This window comes from Antedon mediterranea, chromosome 11, assembly GCF_964355755.1.
Source record: "Antedon mediterranea chromosome 11, ecAntMedi1.1, whole genome shotgun sequence".
Lineage (NCBI taxonomy): Eukaryota > Metazoa > Echinodermata > Crinoidea > Comatulida > Antedonidae > Antedon > Antedon mediterranea.
In genome coordinates, this window is record NC_092680.1 from 16,461,965 (window position 1) to 16,480,800 (window position 18,836).

An 18,836-nucleotide genomic window follows, 5' to 3' on the forward strand; every position below is an offset into this window, starting at 1 on the left:
TATATAGGTTATCATCCATTAACGGACGAAATTCAGAAGTTTACGAAAGTAGATTGTGACAAAGAATTTGGATTAACTGTATTGAATGAAACGAAATATGAAAATGTACCACTGTTTTCTACGATTAAGTTTCACAACAACGCCGGGATGAGCTCCAGAAAAAGTTCCGATGGAGTTGTTATAGTAACTTGTCCACCAACTGTCGAATATGCTAATGTTCGGGTACTGACGTCATCGTCATCTCCGTACATACAACGTGGGTATTATCAGTCTGATACAACTCACTTAGTTCTTACGTGGGATGGATTCTATGATCCTGTTAAAATCATTCGTTATGACGTAAGTTTCTGAACTACAGTATGCTTCTTGTGATAATGTGTTTCTATACTCAACATATATGCTAATATTTCTCATTTTCATTTTCATTTGTTTATTCGACAAAAAAATAGATACAGAACAGAACAGAAACAAAGCACAATGGTCAGGGGCAACTAAAGCAAAACAATTACTATAACTCAAAGAGTCAGTTGCCCCTTAAAAAAACATCGAAATACAAAAAATATTGCACCAAGTAAAACATTTGTACAAGCAACAAAACATTGAAAGATCATCTTGCGTTTATGCAACAATGTTGTGCTCTTTCATTTCATTTCATTTCATTTATTTTTTCTCATAAAAATACAATATAAAAAAAACATGGACATGAACAAGAAAACATCACACAAAACCAGGCAGAGACAGGATTCCTAAAAAGCGAACTTAATCACTATCTAGTAGGTCTCCTATTGTACTGATTGTATAAAAAACATTTAGAATAAAATTTGTATTAAACAAAGCAATACAACTCATCATTGGTAAAGTTTAGATATTGTAAATTGATAATAACGTAATCAGACAATAATAATATTCAGACACTCAATGTAGGCCTACTGCTTTTTTAATTGGTCTACTCCTAAGTTGTATGGTGGTGCAGGTATCTCTTTCTATATACTGTAGAGATAAACTTTAGCTTTGAACGACGATCCCAGTTATAGGCCTATATTGAACCGAATAAATGATGTCACAAAGACCTTTATATTGCCAATTCGTCTGGGGTTGCAGTGTAATGGTACGGTGTTGGATTAAACACAAATCTACGGTACTTAGGGATTCGCGTTTCCATATCTGTAGGCCTATTGGAAAATACTAAAAAATAATCTTTGTTCCAATGGTATTATCTCTATAGTGCTGCATTGGAACTAACATTACAACATGCACTGGGCAGTGGATCACCTGCGGAACGTCCGAAGATACACAGGCAACTATCGATGATCTATCTTTACTGCCCCACATGAAGTATGTTGTGTTTGTTCGTGCTGTGAATCAAGTCAACATGACTAGTGATAGTGTTGCTGCAGAAGTTTCTATAGAGACATTGCCGCCAGTGATTATCAGTAAGTTATACACACACACACAACATAATGAATTCAAATTTACAGGTCATTCACCTGTGGGTCACTCTTTAAACATTTAATTTCGATATTGCGACAATTTAGTTGATGTGTTTTAGGCCGTATAGTCTACGCACAGACAAATAATTTGACCAGCAGGCTAAACTTGCGTTACCTAGCTCTGTCATGGTGTTTCAAGCATTATACATACAATGATTTATCTGCAAAGTGAACCATTGGAAGTCACATATAAAAATCATTGAAATAAGAAAATAGTATGGTAGGCCAAAATATCCCTCTATCACATAGGCCTAAAACATCAATACTTTCATATATTGTTAATAAACACGTGTATTTTTATCTTCAGATAATGTTATACTGACATGGCCAAATACGGGAAATGTAAAGATAGACTGGGATGAAACATTCCAAGCTAATTCATCGTTAATCTATGAAGTGTCTGTTGGAACAAAAAATGGCGCTTCTGATGTTGTGCAATGGCTTGAAACATCAGAAAAAACTATGTTACTGAGTAACGTAGGCGTTAATGTTGACTACTTCCTAACGCTAACAGCAATTAACTGCGCAGGCCTGCACTCTACAGTTAACACTACATTCTATCAGATACCATAAACATAATATTATAACTATGCCATCTTTTGTTTATGAAATGAGAAACATAAAGTATGTTAATACAGTTTTTAATCTTACAAATAATAATAATTATAATGAATCAAATGTATAATGATATTTCGGAATCCCATGACCAGCCTCAAGCTTCCCAATTATTGTAGATTTAAAATTAAATCATTATAACATGTGTTACAACTATTTTAAGTTATGATTCTAAATAAAATAAGTATAAGTGAAATTATACATACAATATTAATCATTTCAAACAAAAGACTTCTGAAGATTGAATGTGAAATAATATTTCAAATATTTTATTAATTTATTATTAAGAATTTTTGTTCTACAAAATTAAATGTTAAAATTAAGATCAGTAAAGATATTGATATTTTATGTATTGCCAATAATCAAGTATGAGAAAAAAGAAAATTAAGAAGAGAAGTTATCCAGTCTATTTAACAAAATGTTAATATAACCCAGAATATCAGGCATGGAATCGGTACTAAATAAATTTGGTTTAATAATATTAGAAACTATGAGATTGTAGTTGGATGGAATTATATGATTGGTTAATTTCGTATCACGCGCATACGTGATTTTATACAAATAATGAATGTTTATAAGTTGTGATGGTGAGATTATTTCGAGAGTTGAACGATGGACTACTACATTTGAATGAGGCGAAGCTGAGAATTGAATAGAGCAGTCAATCTTTTAATACAATATTTATCCATTCAAAGAATACAAAACTTTCATTATTTGTTTTTATAAACTTTTATTTAATTTATACACCAGTTCAATCTTGAAATCTGGCCATAAGCAGAACTCCAATTTTGGACGCGAAGTAGAACATTATGTTGAAAGGTTGCAGTCAACTACCTCGCATGACAAACATTCTCAAAATATTTTCAAAAAATTGAACGTGCATTAGCACCAACCAGCAATATTATCACCATTAAATAGCACGAATATATCAAGTGTGTTGTAATAGTTTATAAAACGAAAGTCTCGTAACTTAAAGTCTCATTCAACTTATACGTTCATTTTTTGTACAGTAGGCCTAGATTATTACTATATGACATTTCAACGATTAATCATTACGGTAGGCGTACAATAGAAAAAAAATATGAATATACTTTAAAATACGTACCTTGATACGATTCAACCAGAACAAAACCAATTTCTATAATGAGAAAGGAGGATCATGTACAGCGCACATAATCATTATAATATATTGATTTGTTGTCATGAATATCATTGTTCAGTGCTCCGATATACGCACGATGCAACCAGAACAAAACAAATTTGTATAATCGGGGAAGAGTGAAATTATATCCAATATCCAATATAGCAAGTATACTCGGCCCGGGCTCAGGCTGGGTTTCAATTGATAGTTTAAAACTATTACGATCATTTTGATACCTCATTGACGTGTTAATATCTCCCATAATTTAAAACTATCCCAGACCAAATTCGAGTTATGTTGATATCCTTCTATTGAAATTACAAACCATAGTTTAAATTACAAATTACGGTTATGTTGATATTCAGTTACTCCGAACCCACAACCTGTTTCAAATGTAGTTTAAAACATTTCCAATACAATTCTGGGATGTTAATATCCTATTACTTTCAATCCACATCCCCTGATTTGCAGTTTTCAAATGAGTTTAAAATACAAGATTACCAGTAAAATTTCGGTCATGTTGATCCTCTATTGGCTTAACCCGATGCACTTCCCGAGTGTGAAAATTCGTAGTACAATTCTGGTTAATTTTCTAGTCTACACAGTACCTCTAGCCCAAACCCCCGGACTCGGAGGAATCTCTAAAATTTAGTTTATTATAAACCTTCCCAGTACAATGTCATCATTTTAATGTAGGCCTTGGTAACGTGCAAAAACCAAAATGTTTACGAAGATGACCTAACCACCACGTTTCGAAAATTCAAGGTATGTTGAATTATTATGTGCTGTAAGTGTGTTTAAAAAACATTTTACACCACTATAAACCTAACAGTGATATCTCGTAGTGCATGCTCCTGAACTTTCACCATTAACTTAATGGAAGTTCCAGTTTTCCATATTACCTTAAAGAAATGTAAGGTATTTGTATCCTTTCTAAAATGTTACTACATACCATTTCATTCTCATCATGAATAAAGTAAAAACAAATCAAAATCCTAGGGCGCCTCTCAGGTCAACAAACTATTACGGACAAGAATGATTTATTTTAGTCTTTAGTTTCAATAGAAAATACTGAAAGTAATCATCACAGACAGACCAAATTAATCATTATTTTGATAAAGAAATATTTTTTAAGATACAGACAAAAAAAATCAAATGTGGTGGTGTATCCATTCGTATCAGATATGATTGACTGCACCCTGTTTGGAATGATACGGAAACTTTGTTTTTGCTCTTTAGAAGGAAAGAAATTATTGCTCTTTGTTTATACAGAGAGCTAGAATTCAACTAAATTTCTATTATTTCGGAAAAATGTCATCCATCAACAAACGTACAAACAGAAAACGAAAATTTGCAAACTCTAAACTTAAATATATAGGCCATAGGATACTTCTCCATCTACAAAACATTTTTGAGTTATGAAGCATATGTTTGCGCGCAAACACAAGTAGTATTACTACTATTACTACTATTCAACATACGTTACATGAAACCATAGATAGATTTTCGCATATACTCATTAAAGGAAGAGACACCATGTTCAATAAACATCATACTGGCACTAAACTGCTTCTAGAGACATTCAGTATACAGCGCATAGCATTATTGTAATTCTAGTCGGACAAATTGTTAAAGCTACAATCACTGAAATCAAACGCCCAGATGGACGGTTGCATCATCAAATATAGAATGCTATGAAATTCTAATCTCGTAAAATCCATAATGATACTTTAAAAAAATGTATATTGAAATACTAGTGATGACCTCTCCCATGAGAATTATAATTCTAATGTTATAAATGAACTAATTCATTCAAATTCATCGTCAGGGCCTGATGGGATACATCCACATGTAGGCCTACTAACAGACTATAGCCAAACCCCTCATCTTAAAAAAAACTTTAAATAGGCCTACCGGTGAAATCCCTCGCAATCATGGAAAGAAACAACTGTCATATCGATACACAAACGTGGGACACGGACCATTTTTTCAAAATATAGACAAATTTCAATTAAATCGGTTGTCTGCAAACTTTTTAAAAACATAATCTGGTGACGTGAATTAATACAACACTAACTTTAGTGAGATTTTTTAGATAATGGACCATACAAATGCTTAGCTAGCTTAAATGTACATTATTTTAAAATATTTATATTTATAATAGCCCTATATGTAAAATATTTTAAAATATGTATATGTAGGCCTATATAAAATTATAGAAAAACAATAGTGAGAAATAATAAACTATGATTAGAGTGTTTACAACATTATTAAAATGGAATTAATAAAATGGTACTTGCACTATATTGTTATAATTATTATTCTTGACAAACTTGGAATATAGGGGAATGATGTTCAAACAATGCTGGTGATGGTAGTGATGATGATGGCGTTTGCGATGACGACGACGAGCTAAATGTAATTTCTATTTCGTTATAGCTGACTATAATTTGAGAACGTCAAAACAATTCGTTAATAAAATAATAAGCCTGGCTGAAAGCTCGATTCGTGACTGACGTGCTTCAGAGCCATAATATAATGGCTCTGACGTGCTTGTGTAATATGCTCCCTCTATCTCCTAGATAGGAAAGAATATACAATCTATAGAGGGCGCCATAAAGTGAGTCATTTTGGTGGAGTCCAAGTCGATTCTCGAGCAAAACAAGAAAAGCGTCGCGTCGCCTTGGAATTTATTAAGTAGGCGAAAATCCAGTAAGAGATTTTAAACATTTCCAAAAAATAGGCAGAAATGAAGTTATTTTGGGCTAAAACAATATCAAATTTACTAAATTAAGAGGTGAGATCCCAGGTGAGTTTAATATGGGGGAATTATCCCACCACTTCGGGTTGTAACACTAAAACAGCAGTAGGCCCTACAATTTTTACTTGTTTTTTTAGTCTTTCTACTCTTCTTACTTAGCCTTATACTAGGTGCCGCCGTGGCTCCCCCGCCGTGTGGTATCTTCAAATCAACAGGTGGGATATAAGTACTGGGCCTAGCTGGATCAATGAAACACAACTGTATTAATACATATATAGGCGTATATCCAGCTACATTGTGAAGATAGATCTCTCACAATTGATTTTATTTTGAAATTGCAAACAGCATGTCAACAACGTATGCGTTCCTATTGTCATGTAAAGTAGGGTGTATTGTTGTCCGTATTGTTTACATAGATGAGAGCTTTTTATTGTATTATCATACATAATAGTTTGATTCAAATTAACCTATGTAGTAGTAGGCCTAACAGTTACATACATTTTTTTTTTTAAATATAGAATTTGTACATCAGTTTTGTACATCATTTTGTAAGATAAAATGCAATTTTTATTGGCAGTTGTTCCAGCCAGTCATCATATTCAACTATACAATATTGTTTTTTTTTGTTTGTCTCTTAACATCTTAAAATGTTTTGAAAACAAAGACCCTCGGAAATGTCTAAAATACAACCAAAACTATAGATTCAGATTTATTCGTCTTTTCGAACATTTGTTGGAATACTGATAGATAGTTAGAATAGAATCCAATGCTGGTCACTTTTCTTACATCCTTAGGCATGACACTTAAAGATGTATTGTCCCTTGAAACACAAAAAATGGAGGTCAAACTATTCTGAATTTAAATTGGCCATATCAAAGTAATATTAAAGTTATTCACTTCATATAAAAATTCAAGACAAAAACAGCAATTTTACGTAATTAACAGGTAAATTAATTTGATTACATTTCGCCTGGAAAATCGTTGGTAGCGAAAGTAAACAAAGATTTTAAACCATGAGTATGCATGATGCTAATTAGGATTGTTTACAACTCGTCATGGTTGAGAAGGTGTTTTCACATTTTTTTTTTTTTTTTGTACAGTATACCACACATGTACTGTACACTTACTAATGTAGGGAGGCACACCCTCTAGTCTTAGTTTAATAACTGCAATTTGTCTAAACTACTGTACAGTATATAGTAGTTTGTGTCATTAAAACTACAATACAATGATTCATAGAAATAGCATGTTTGCTAACGTTAATTATTGATTTTCGCAGAATTGCCATAAAGCTGTGGCAGTTTGTATTGAAGGATTAAAACCAACAGTTACTGTAATTGTATACTGCACAGTTTTTTTACATATATTTAGTAACATAAAATGTCAAATACAGTACTATTAACATTAATTTTAAAACATGAGCTACTATCACTATCAGTACTGTATTTAAATTATTATTTTTTACAATTAACATTATAATTGACCTATTATCCATTCATTATCTAATTATAAAAAAATCCATGGTTTATTAAAAATCAATTTCATAGATAGTACACTGTACAGTAAACTAAAATGAGATGTCTTTTTAAAACAATTTGGCTTGAATCTTTGGCAGAAAAATTTAACGTACTGTATGGCAATCCTGCTATCAAATGATGTCTGTTCCAGTCACACAATACAGTAGCCTGTAATTCAGTACATTAACTGATTTTGTATTAATGTGTTGCTATAAATTAATGTATTGTTTTTCTTTATAAATTTCATGAGCTTAATTTGACTTTTATTTGACAATAATGTAAAGTAATAAAGTTCTTCCGTATTTCCACTCAATTCACTCTTGATGTCTGGAGGTCATGTACAGCCTTTTACCTGGTGATGGGTGACGCACTTTGGGTTGCAAGTCACCTGGTCCTCCAATTCTTTTTTTTTTCTCGTGTCTGCTTTGTCTTTATTTTACTTGTAAATGAGTGAACTGTACAGTATATTGTATTGTGTATCATGGTTTTTAAAATGAATATTCCGATATAAAAAAACCTGTAATGTTCACCTATTATTTATTTATTTTTTAATTAGGATTACATCATTATCGTGAAGAATCATGATGCTATTAGTGGTACTGCTATCCCAGATTGCCATTCTGCTGGCCCAGAATGCACAAGTCTCCTTTTTGGAAACCGCTATATCTGTTGGAGAATTTGATGACTCATCATTTACCTTAAGAGTACAGAAAACAGGCAGAAGTGATACAAGTATCTCAATATTAATTGATATAATAAGTGTAAGTCAATCAATTTCAACTTCTTTATAATATAATGGAATAGAATTTGAATATCCAGTATGATGTTATACAATATATTTGTGACAAAATATCAAACACTTAAATACTGTATGAATACTGTATACTATTATTTTAAAAATGTTATGGTTGTACAGTTGGAACCTTATCTGATGTATTGTACTAGCCAGCTCTATTGTACATAATGTTATAGTTTTGCTTTATTATATAAAATAATTTTGAAAAATATAAAATAAAATCTTAAAATGGATTAGTGCCTTTTAAGCCATTGAGCCTCTCTACCCCCACAGGGGACCTAATATGGGCTTTGGGTCCACAGTAAAAAATTGGTGATACCTTTGATATTGGGTTTCAATTTTAAATTAATAAATTAGTGCTTGGTACTGGTAACCTTTGTTTATCAAGCATGGTCCATGCACCAAACTTAAAATGTTTGTAAACTATAACGCATCTAACATTACCATATTTTTCAACAACATACAGTATACAGTCAGGGAAAAATGGCAAAAGGCTTCCTACTTTCTAGGAGTTTTATCAGATTTCCCCCCTAACTGTATACTTTCAAACTGACATTCTAACTACAGTATTCAATTTTCTTTGTTTTTCAGCCTACAGAAGGAATTGCAAACGATTTCAGAGTGCCATACAATCAGTTTATAGAATTTAGTGCAGGTGATGCAGTGGAAACGCAAGAAACAACATGGTACATACTGAATGATGACATACCAGAGGATGATGAAGTCTTCACCTTTGAACTTAGTGTCTTGTCTGGTGCTGGACAAGTAACTGTTAGTCAAGGTATCTCCAGGGTTACAATAGAAGCTAATGATGATGCTTATGGTATTATTGGATTTTCTTCAGTAAGTTGTAGAGCTTGTTCAAAGTTAATTTAGTAATTGTTTTAAAATGATTAACACTGTATTTAATATTCCAGAAAATAAAAATACAGTCTCATTCTTTTTAAAATCCTGACAAACTTCTCAAAAATGGTCCTGTATCTGTGCAGAGACGGGTACTTTGAGGATAGACAAGAGCTTCGAGACAAAGCAGAATCTGTAGGAATGGCTATATTATGATTATAAAGGCATGGGTTTAAAGACCTCTCTCATTATATTGTCCATCTGATGTATACCTGTTCTGTGTACAGTACATACTGTATGTGATACATCTACTGTACCAGTATGCTGATCTTGGTCCTGTACTAGATATTCTGAAAAAGAAATAAAGAAAGATGTTGTGACATTTATGTTCTGTTTCATTATAGGTTGGACCATTGGTCATCTCTGAAGATCCATTTGAAGAAACCATCGTTAATGTAACTTGTTCTCGTGAACGTGGAGCATTCTCATCAGTATCTGCCACATTTGAGGTAAATTTTACTTTACTAAAATCTATACCATGTTTATTAACATTTTAAGGTCAAGTCAGACAGCATCGTACGACGAGGCTCAATGCAACGTCTTGACTCGTTGGTGCTGTCTAAGTTGAAACAGGACGAGTCGTCTTGAGATATCGTGGGGCGTAGTTTTTAGGTCGTCTTTAAACATGTTTAATTTTCTCCTGACCTATATACCTTGTCAATCCTGCTACATGAATGTTTTGCTAGGTTGGTGATTTGGTCGCCAAGCAGTGGTGCTTGCCATAGTAGTTCGGTAGGTATTTCTAAACTAGGTTGCGCCTTGTGCATGTCGAAACATTTTAAATAACCCTGAATGTGCCGCATCTCCACTAACATACTCTGACTTTGTATACTAATATTTTGTCTTGACTCTCTCCAGATAATGGGTATTGAACTAACTGATGGCAGTGGTCCTGATGACATTTTACCTTCTTCTGGCTCAGTGGTTTTCAAGAATAATCAAAGTGAAAGCATTTTGTCACTTCGTATAATTCCAGACCAGGTAGAGTGTTCATATCATTATCCTTTTTCCATACGTAATTCCAATCAATCTACAAATAGTAAAAATACCTGACCGACCATTTGCAGTTACTTGAATTATTAAAGTTAAAATCGATTGGATAAAATAAGCAATCTTTAAAACATCTCAATCCAGGTTACTTAAAGATTAATTTACTATGTACATTTACATTCATTACCTAACAAAAATATTATATCATTACAACATTGTAAGATGTACAGTAAATTAATAATGAATATATAATTTTTTATTAAAAATTAGCTTAAAACAATATATGATTCAAGGAATTAAAGAAGTCATTAAATTATTTATTTTTGTGTATGTAATAATATTAATACTGTCGGTACTTTTATCTTATTATGTTTGTAACTTTTAGAGTTTTAATGTACTATACCAATCATTTTTTTGTAATGATATGAATTTTTAAAATTGCTGAGGGCTCTTGACCTTTGACAAGATCGCCTAAAATTTTTTAATATATTAACTTTACAATACTTGGTGTTGTATATTCTGGTACAGCCGCTCCATAATTTCTTTGCTTTTCTTCCTTATATCTATATTTTTAAATTTATACTAACAAATATCTTTTTATTAATATTATAATAATAATAATATATCAAAAATGTATTAAATAATATTTATCGCATAATATGCAATCTACGATAATTTAATTAATTGATATAACAAATTGATTAAATACATAACATCACTTGAATAAAAAGAACAAATCACATATCTACACATAATCATAACATCGTATACTCTATCTCTAACAATTTATTAAATCTTCTATCGACTAAAGCCGAAGTATAGTCGTTATCTCGGGACCGTTCTATGGCCACCACCAGGTAGGCTTACTTCATTAAGGCTTCTATGAATGGATGTACTGGTTGGGAGCAGGAACGCTAGTAGACCAAACCCAGTACCGTTTTGATTACGATCAATCGGGAAATTACCTCACGACTGTTAAAGACATCATGTAATGGCTGTTGGATGTACAGTACAATTGAAATAAAATGAATATTTCAGTTTACCACCATTTATTTACCACTGTTTAAATTCTTTTTTGTTTATTAGATACCCGAGAATGAGGAAACATTTGAAATAAGGTTATTAGAAGCAACAGATGGTGCCAAGTTGGATGGATCATTGTCAAAATTAACTTTAAAAATTTTGAAAAATGATAGTCCACTGCAGTTCGCCCAGGCATTTTACTTGTATGAAGAGGACGCTGGTGCTGCTTTGATAACTGTTAACAGGGGCCTAGCAGAAGATGGAGTTACTCAGCTAGGCCCAGATGATGAGACGGTCACAGTAGGTTATTTTATGGGTTCCAGTTCTGGAACTCTAGGACTAGACGCAGTAGCATCAAATGGCACCTTGACTTTCTTACCAAGAGAATATACTAAAACAATCACTATTACAATTTTATCCGATAATATACCAGAAATTGGTGAAGACTTTGAAATTATTCTTGCAAACTCCAGTTCAAATGCTGTCATTGCTGAGCCATCTGTAGCTGTTTTAACAATTTTAGGAAATGATGATCAAAATGGAGTGCTATTTTTGAAAGATTCATCCCTGTATGTGACGACTGGTGAAGATACCGGTTTAAATACAAATTTTATTGTTGAAAGATTTGGCGGGACGTTTGGCGATGTCAGCATAAATTATGAGATTGTTAGAAATGATTCAAACACTGATGATGTTAACAATGATTTGATTCCTTCTGAAGGAGTTGTTTATTTTTCTGAAGGACAAACATCTTCAGAAATTAATATAACTTTTATTGACGATAACATTCCAGAAGAAGCCGAGAGATATATTGTTAGAATTCTTCCATCAACGGTAACTGGTGGAGCATCTGTAAGAGCGCCAACTGAAGGTCAGTTGCTGCTCGTTGATAGTGATGATGTTTATGGTGTTATCCAGTTTTCATCAGACATTGATCAAAGTATTGCAGCCTCTGAGTCCCCTCGGAAATTAAAGTTAACTCTGACAAGAAGTGGAGGATTGATTGGAGATATTCTAGTCAACGTTACTATAACATATGAACTTCCAGGTGAGGAAGAGTCAACAATAGGAATTGAAGGTAAGATTGAAGACAACACAGACATTGTTTTGTGGTTATATTTGATGTACAGCATTAATAAGGATGTAACATGGTCTTTTAGCTATGTTATGTGTACCTTAATAATTGAGACTTGAAAAAAGTCTGGTTTGAGAAGGATTTTAAGTTTTGGTTTGGGAGAATTTTTTTATTTCGATGTGGCAAAACTGTTCCATAATAATGACAATTTTTATAACAAACCAAATTTTATGCATTTCGGATGGGTTTTCTACTATTTTACCTTCTTGTTATAAGCATTTTGTATTTGTTGTTTTGCCCTGCATATGTTTGGTCATCCAATCTGATCTGGGATGTTTGATATATTCTTATGTTTACAGTATTTGAAATAAAGATGATTTTACCAATTACACAGTACAGTATAAATTATGCTGTATATATCTTGGCATGACAGATTTGTACACATGGCTCAGTAATATGTTTTTTTCTGGTGTCTTTAATCCATGTTTTACATAGAAACATACTTTATGAAATTGTACTGTACAGTAGTAGTTAAACAATTATTTGTATTCTGGCAGTTAGATTTATAATAACTTTGATATGTTCTTAAACTTAAACCATTTTTAATCAAGAAAAATGTCTACTTTCAGATATTTTGGATCTTGCTTCAGAGACCACCACTGTATTTCCTCAAGATCTCTCCATTCATAGATTCTCCATCAATATTCAAAATGATGCATACCTCAGTGTCAATGCAGTCTTCAAGGCAACCTTACAAGAGGTAGATCTTCTGAACTACGATACCATACTGCCACCATCCAGCCCTCGTATTGGAGTAAAAGATGTTGTATCTTTGGAAGTGTCACCAGCAGAGGCTAATAGTGATGTTGGATTTGATCAGAATAGTCTTAAGTTAGAGGTTGAGGAACCAGAGGAAGATGCTTTTACGGTTTGTATACCGAATAATAATTTCTTCTTTAAAAATATTATAGAGTTTGTAGAATGTATAATTATTCATGTTTAGACACAAAACATGACGCATAATGCACCATTAATATTGTTCACGAGTGGTTACTTGGTTGAAATACTAGGGACTATAAGGTGGTGTCGAAAGGAACTGGCCACCCTACCACAAAATGCTAAGGCGTAGTAAAATGAGCTCCTTAACAGCTCACTGTACGTTCATAGATGAATTTCGTACTGTAATACATTATCTCTGGAACTGTAACAAATCCTAGGGTTTTAAAAATCGTTAAACTTCTGTTTTATTGCAAACATAAACAACTAAAATATTATGCTTTCTATTGGTTTATAAATAAGATGTGAAAACATTGTTAATTTTTTAGATTCAATTGAATTTAACAAGAGAAGGTACATCTGGTTACGTATCACTTCTATGGCGTGTGTTAGAGGTTGGTGGTAACGCTACAGACAGAATTTATGATTTGTCTCCATCATCTGGAACAGTTTACATGCCACCAGGTAAGCTAGAGACAACCTCCAGTAAATATCATGATTCACATATTATATTGGCTATTGTAGTATTTTACAAGAGAATAATTGATAGAATACTGTGAAAATACCGTACCTAAAGAGCCAACAATATCGCCATGGGTTCGAGGCTGACTAGTTCGGGTGGTGGACAATGTCTTCTCAAAGAGACTATAAACAGTAGGTCAGGTGTACACAGTGCACTTTAAAGAACCCAGCTCATCATCAATCGAGACGAGTAGGGGGAACTGGTTCACAAAATAGCCCCTATATCAGAGGAATTACCACCTATCTGGAAGGACAGTGACTAGTTTACTATTGGTAATCCTTGGCCACATGTGCCTAAAGACATAACATTAAATAAAGCCTGGTTTACCAGATTACATTTTTTTTTAAAGATATTACCTTCATTATAACATATAACTTATAAAATATTTAAAAAAAAATTGAAATTACAGAAACATTTTCTTGAAATTGATTACTAGATTAAGAAATATTTCAGATGTATATTTTTTATTGTTGACTTCTTTTTTCAAGGTGTTGCAAGAGGGTATATATATATTCAAATTAGTGCTGATGATTTTGCTGAACTTGAGGAGCTCTTTCAAGTGGAATTGTACAGTATAACCCCTGACAACCAACGACTCAAAGAAGGATCTGTGACAGCTGAAATTGCTATACTTGAAAACGATGACCCTGGAGGAGTTTTCGAATTTGCTTCTTTCTCTTCAGGACCATACGTGACAACCGAATCCTTTCAGGTTATTCAAGTTTCAATTATCCGTACCGGATCAGCTCTAGCGACGCGTGAAGTTATGTATTCTATGATTGACACCTCAGGGGTATCAAATATTGTTGATTTTATTCATGTGCCAAATGTTGTGACCTTTGAACCCGGTGAAACAATCAGAAACATTTCTTTCCTTGCATTTGATGATGACATCCCTGAGTTAGATGAGGTTTTTAACTTTACTCTTCAAAGTTTTGGTTCAGTACCGAGTGAAATTGGACCGAATTCAAACATAGTGGTAACAATTTTAGAGAATGACAAGCCGTATGGTATGTTCCACTTTGAACAAACTCCAACTATTATTTATATTGATGAGAGCAAAGGAACACCATTAGAAGTTGCACGTTTTGCAGTCATTCGTTCAGAAGGGTCCTTTACAACTGTAACAGTTTCGTGGACTGTGTTGCCTCAAATGTCGCCTATTGATGTAAGCCCAGTGAATGGGTCACTAACATTCATTGAGGGTCAAACTTTAGCTTACATCGAAATCTCATCCCAAGATGATCAGGTAAATATTTTTACAATAATATTTTGTAGTAATATCGAGGAATCATGATGTTTATTATATTAAATATTTTTATGAATATTAATACAGTATCAATAAAAAAACTATATTATTAATATCATCTTATGTTTTTTTTAGATTCCAGAAGCATCTGAACAGTTTACAATAACTTTGTACGATGCTACGGGTGGTAGTGAAATTGGCACAAACAAAGAAGCATACCTTAACATCAACAAAAATGATGATGCCATCTTCTTTGAAGGTAATCATAATATCACTGAATTTGTCTGTTTGAAAAAAATTATTACAAACATGTTGGTTGTACAAAATATTATTCATTTAGTTCAAAAAGGTTCCTGTAGGATATATGTTCGTACTTGGAAAATACTAATTTTTATTTAATTAAATAAAAACTGTTATTGTTTTGATATAAAAATTTCAAATTATGTTTGTTAAAAATGCCAGTATATAAATGGGGTGGCACTACATCTAGGGTAGGTTCATTGTAGATTTAATTGTTTCTAATTTAAAGATATTCAATATTGTATTGTATTGCATAATGTATAATAATCTGTAATGCAGAAAAAAAAAATGAAATCTTCATTAAAACATTGATGTTTTCTATTACAATGCCATTTTTAGAACCAGTTGAAGTTGATGCCATGGAGCCCAGTACAGTTGTTCTTAGTGTAAGACGCAATGGTACTGCCACCGACGTTGTGTCAGTTCAGTATAGAACAGTTAGTGTCACCGCTCTGGATCAACGACAAGACTATGAGAATGCATCTGGGATTTTGACATTTTCCATTGGGGTTAAAGTTCAGACAATAACACTGTCAATTCTTCAGGATGACAACCCAGAAGAGGCTGAAGTTTTTATTGTAGAACTCTTCAATCCTATTGGTAAGAATCAATTGTTAACATACATTTATTTTGCAATCTCTCTAGTTGATGATAACGTTGACTCAACTAAATTAAAGCTCTGTCCACACTAAGCTAGTTTAACAAAAGTGTGATGTGCCCAAATATCGAAGTGATATGCTTAATATGGTAATGATGACATCATCACGTCCATAATGTATATGGGCACATCACATTTTGTTGTCACATGAAGTTTGATAGTGTAGATTGAAACCGTTTGGTATGTAACACAGATTATGCTACCTGTAATACTAGCTTGATGTACTGCAGCGTAAACATTTCACCAACATGGTGATGTTTGAATTTGGTGTCACAGGTGGCTAATATTACTTTTTTAGTACAGGTTCCTCTATTTGATTGTGGGACTGAAAAACAATCTGTTTTAGTCTTGTTTCCAAATACATTTTAAAGAGTAGAATAAGCATTTTACGAAACTGAGCATGCATTTCCATAAACCTAAATTACATATTTTCTTTATCCGCTTTTGTTTCTTTACTCCTATTGTTGTCTTTTTATTTTTAAGTCCTTAGTTTTGGAGGACGTAAGTATTTATTGAATAAACATTTATTGCATGATTTTTTCTTCAATACATGCATAATTCCTACTAAACCTTCCTTCCGGCTAATTTACAATAAAAAAATTTATATATAATGTACTGACAAAGATGCATGTATTCTTTATATTGCCTGGTTGGTTTAACTACATTTTCAATTTGATTTTCTAAAATCCATTTGAATTAGAAAAGCGGTAAAATTATGTTTTTGAAAATTTGGTTTATTAGTACACCTAGGTCCTTCAGAGTAGCTGGTTTAGTTTGGCTCTTTTTCACCCTTTTTCTCAATTTCTTGATTCTGATGTCTTATGTCATCAAACAATTTGTTATTTTTTAAATTAAGGATTCATTCCTTATCTAATTTACATAATAGAGCATTTACACTTAATCTTTGGTTGAGTGCCATTCATGGAATTGTTTTGATGGTGTTATGTTTTTATTAATGGGTATTAACAGATTGTCTTTTTTATTTATTAAATTTAAACACTAAAAAAAGGAAAATTATATGAAAAAAATACCAATAACAGTCAAACAAAAATTAGAATACACACCTATTTGTATGGCACAAATATTGATAACATTTAAGTCAACACATTATCCAGATCTAATTCCAAGAATTTTTCTATACACATTTTTTGCTAGAGTTTAAAGCAATTATTTTGCACAAGAGTTAGTAAATTAATTAGTTAAATACACACTGTAGCAAATTCAGTTTGACCACTTCTCATTTCATTATTCCATCGTCTATTAATAGTTTTCAGAATATGTTAAATGTTTACAGTTTTCTTATGTTACATCTTTATTTTTTATTTTAGGTGATGTTGTTGTATATGGTGAACCTGTAGCAACGGTTACCATAGTACCTAATGACGATGCAAGTGGTATCTTTAGTTTCAGTCAACCGTTATTCCAGACAGCACAAAGTGAAGGCGTATCTGTTGACTTCTTGTACGTAATACAATATTTAATACAACTTATTAATAAAAGTTAATTGCATCGATTGCTACTATATTCAATACATCATGGAAGCGACAGTTAAGCTGTTTTAGTATAACATTCATGACATAATTTGAAATATTACTGAAATAAGCTCTGTACACTATCAAACTAGTTTGACAAAAAAAGTGTGATGTGCCCAAATACGGTAGTGATATGGCCAAATATTGTAGTGATGTCATATGTGGGCACATCACATTTTGTTGTCACATAAAGTTTGATAGTGTAGACAGAGCTTTAGATACTGTACACACATGTTTGTTTTTTTTTCTCACACAATGATTCAAATTGGTATAGAATACTGTCAACACTCAAGCCTTGAGTTTAACAGATATGACTATGGATCATAATAATTTGCGCGTGTGATAAAACAGTGAGAATGTATACTATTATTCAATTCCAAGTAAAATTTTAGTATGTTTGTTATGAGAATGTACAGACATATGTTATAGTAACCTCCATGATAATACTGAATAATTTTGAATTTGTGCTGTCTATATGTACTGTATTACAAGAGATTATAGAGACTATGTACAACCATGTAATTGTCTTTATACACACAGTGTTCAAAGAGATAGGGGGTATTATGGTGTTGTACAAGTTGGATGGCAAATAGTTTATAACGGTACACTCGACAAGGTCAATGAAGGGCAAGAGTTTGAGAAGGTTGAGGGCATTTTGGAATTTGCTGACCGTCAATCACAACAAGTTCTAAGTCTCAACGTTTTGGCTGATTCCATTCCTGAATTTACAGAGTATTATGAAGTCCAGCTTGTAAATGTTTCAGGTTAGTTAACCATTTATAAATGTCAATGAAATTGAAATAAGGCAATGAAATTATCACCATCTTCAGTGAAACAATTCCAGTTGCATATTATACAAATAATGAATGTTTAATAATAATAATAATGTTTGTAATAATGTCATGAATTCACCAAATGCCATTATTTGTACCATTACACACATAAACATTCATTATTTTTTTATATAACATCTAAATAGATTCCTGTCATTTGAATCAGATTGAATAAAACAACCGTTCAATAGTGTGTACTATTGCACGCCATGTGACCCACAATCATCAAATCAAATGACAGGAATTCATTTAGGTGTTATATAAAATATACAAAAAAAATACTTACAAATAAAAAAACATGCAAAGTACTTGACAAACAAAAGTAACATAATTCTCATACATTCATTGACCCAACAGCATCTGAACAGAAGCTGTGGCAGAACTTAATTGTATGAGACATGAGGGACCCACATAGAACCTCAAATGTTTTACAT

The 18,836-nt window shown here is 32.4% G+C and overlaps 3 protein-coding genes across 5 annotated transcripts in view; all 3 read left to right on the forward strand.

Moving 5' to 3' along the window:
• LOC140062019 (uncharacterized) overlaps positions 1-2,130 on the forward strand; it is a 29,609-nt gene extending 27,479 nt beyond the window's left edge. The window contains exons 50-52 of the mRNA XM_072108060.1: positions 8-339; positions 1,226-1,433; positions 1,798-2,130. Coding sequence (XP_071964161.1) covers positions 8-339; positions 1,226-1,433; positions 1,798-2,063 — 806 coding nt within the window. The 3' untranslated portion in view covers positions 2,064-2,130. The remainder of the gene's footprint in view (positions 1-7; positions 340-1,225; positions 1,434-1,797) is intronic.
• Positions 2,131-5,866: 3,736 nt separating this feature from the next.
• On the forward strand, positions 5,867-13,713 carry LOC140062020 (adhesion G-protein coupled receptor V1-like). The gene is made up of 8 exons (XM_072108061.1): positions 5,867-6,055; positions 8,081-8,285; positions 8,912-9,163; positions 9,568-9,672; positions 10,082-10,204; positions 11,300-12,314; positions 12,941-13,243; positions 13,637-13,713. The coding sequence occupies exons 2-8, from the start codon at positions 8,106-8,108 to the stop codon at positions 13,711-13,713; spliced, it is 2,055 nt and encodes a 684-aa protein (XP_071964162.1). The 5' UTR covers positions 5,867-6,055; positions 8,081-8,105.
• Positions 13,583-18,836, forward strand: part of LOC140062841 (adhesion G-protein coupled receptor V1-like) — a 63,891-nt gene continuing 58,637 nt past the window's right edge. For 2 of the 3 annotated variants that reach the window (XM_072109205.1, XM_072109207.1), the window contains exons 1-7: positions 13,583-13,772; positions 14,319-15,079; positions 15,215-15,338; positions 15,719-15,979; positions 16,521-16,538; positions 17,366-17,498; positions 18,110-18,333. In XM_072109205.1, the coding sequence (XP_071965306.1) occupies positions 13,763-13,772; positions 14,319-15,079; positions 15,215-15,338; positions 15,719-15,979; positions 16,521-16,538; positions 17,366-17,498; positions 18,110-18,333 (1,531 nt within the window). In that variant the 5' untranslated portion in view covers positions 13,583-13,762. The remainder of the gene's footprint in view (positions 13,773-14,318; positions 15,080-15,214; positions 15,339-15,718; positions 15,980-16,520; positions 16,539-17,365; positions 17,499-18,109; positions 18,334-18,836) is intronic. The other variant, XM_072109206.1, reaches the window with a different exon arrangement.